The 1,640-nt window shown below is 34.8% G+C and overlaps 1 protein-coding gene across 1 annotated transcript in view; it reads right to left on the bottom strand.

Annotated features, from left to right (window-relative positions):
• LOC119586652 overlaps nucleotides 1-1,640 on the bottom strand; it is a 19,830-nt gene that overhangs the window by 11,277 nt on the left and 6,913 nt on the right. Inside the window, exon 2 of the mRNA XM_037935392.1 lies at nucleotides 551-866. Within this exon, the coding sequence (XP_037791320.1) occupies nucleotides 551-866 (316 nt within the window). The remainder of the gene's footprint in view (nucleotides 1-550; nucleotides 867-1,640) is intronic.

The raw sequence follows: 1,640 nt of genomic DNA, 5'->3' as shown, positions 1-1,640 counted from the left end.
TATGTGGTTTAAAATTTGGTGCACCAAAATGAAATTATAAAATTGCTTTTAAAATATTATAACCAGCTTAAAGCAGATTAAACATACCACAAAAAAGTTATCTTAATGTCCTGAGGAGCAGATAAGGAAATGTTGATAAATTCGTGAGTATATATATCAAACAAAAATTTTCATGGACCAGTGAAAAATAAAAAAAACTATAATAATCCTTCAAAATAAAGCTTTCAGAATAGCATATAAATAGCATCTTGTCATATGACCATTCTTAAGATAAACTGCACTCATGTAATGGGAGAATGCAAATCTGGCCATGTACTATTATTGATTCTGCTTTATACCTATACAAGTCTAAGAGAGTAGCAGACCTAATTCTAATTCAAGTTTTCTTAGACACTATGGCATTAGATAAGAGTAGGATAGTCCATTTACTTTTTAGATATATGTAAGTCTTAGAAATAACTTTTTGCAATGTCAGTAACTGTATTGTTACCATCATGCCATCTTACTATACCATTCTTATCAAAATCACATCAAATACTCTTTCAAATACCTTTCTGTCTCATGAAGTTCTGCTCCTTCCTTCTTTTTCCTTGCAACGAGAACCTCCTTTTCTTTTCTCTCTTCATCTAGTGCCTTTAACAGATGTATTTTCTCCAACTGAAGAGCATCCCTTTCCTTCTGAGCCTTATCGCGCTCCTTTGCCATCAATTCATTGTGATAACGGAAATCGGACACATGTTTCCTTGCCTCTTTAATTTCTTTGGCCAACAGTCTATTTCTTTTTAGGAGAATATCCTTCTCTTTCTTTAAACGTTTCAACTGTCTTTGGAATTCTCCTATGCTACATTTCTCTGTGGCTGGGTTACCTGTAGAAGAAATATATATCTTAGCTTGGTTGTTTACAGCAAGAATGCAAGGACTACCAAAATAATAAAATCATTATTTTCTCTGAGTCATAGTCACTGTCCTACAACGACACGAGAGACCATGAGGAGGGGATGTAGGGTTGCGGGAATGGTACTTTATAATTTTTACAACTAACTAGATTTCAGTTCCTATAAAGACAGTATACGTAACATAACTTCAAATAAATGTGCCTCTATGATAACTATGACATTAATTTATACTATTTACATTAAAAGGACAGAGACTATAATGGGAAGAACTGATCTAACACCAAGTCTTAAAAAATTGATCTATTATTTCTCCTCGTACTATACAGGCTATTGAAATTAGTCTTACTAACATTCTGTAAATTAATTGATATAGGGTGGACTAGGCTAGGCCGTGCTAAGTTAGGTTATGGCAGGCTAGATTAGGCTAGGATAGACTAGGTTAAGCTAGGTAAGCTTGGTTAAAAACTGTTACTTAGAGCTACTTCATCAGTAAAACACAAGCCCATGCTATGTCCCTCCCCCTTGCACAGGCACCACAATACTGTGGAAATAATAATTATTAGAGAGAAGTAAGGAGGTAACAGACATTCAGATTCAATAGTGCTGCTGCTATAAATTTCTGCCGAATGTTGATGGTAAAGAAAATTATTAGACTGATAGGTAATACCTTTCCATGACCGATCATGACGAGAGTGGTAGCGATGGATCCTCTAAGCCTCTACTGCTGTAGAACCACTCTCAAGA

This window comes from Penaeus monodon, chromosome 21 (assembly GCF_015228065.2).
Source record: "Penaeus monodon isolate SGIC_2016 chromosome 21, NSTDA_Pmon_1, whole genome shotgun sequence".
Classification (NCBI taxonomy): Eukaryota; Metazoa; Arthropoda; class Malacostraca; order Decapoda; family Penaeidae; genus Penaeus; species Penaeus monodon.
This window is presented reverse-complemented; position numbering and strand designations above follow the sequence as displayed.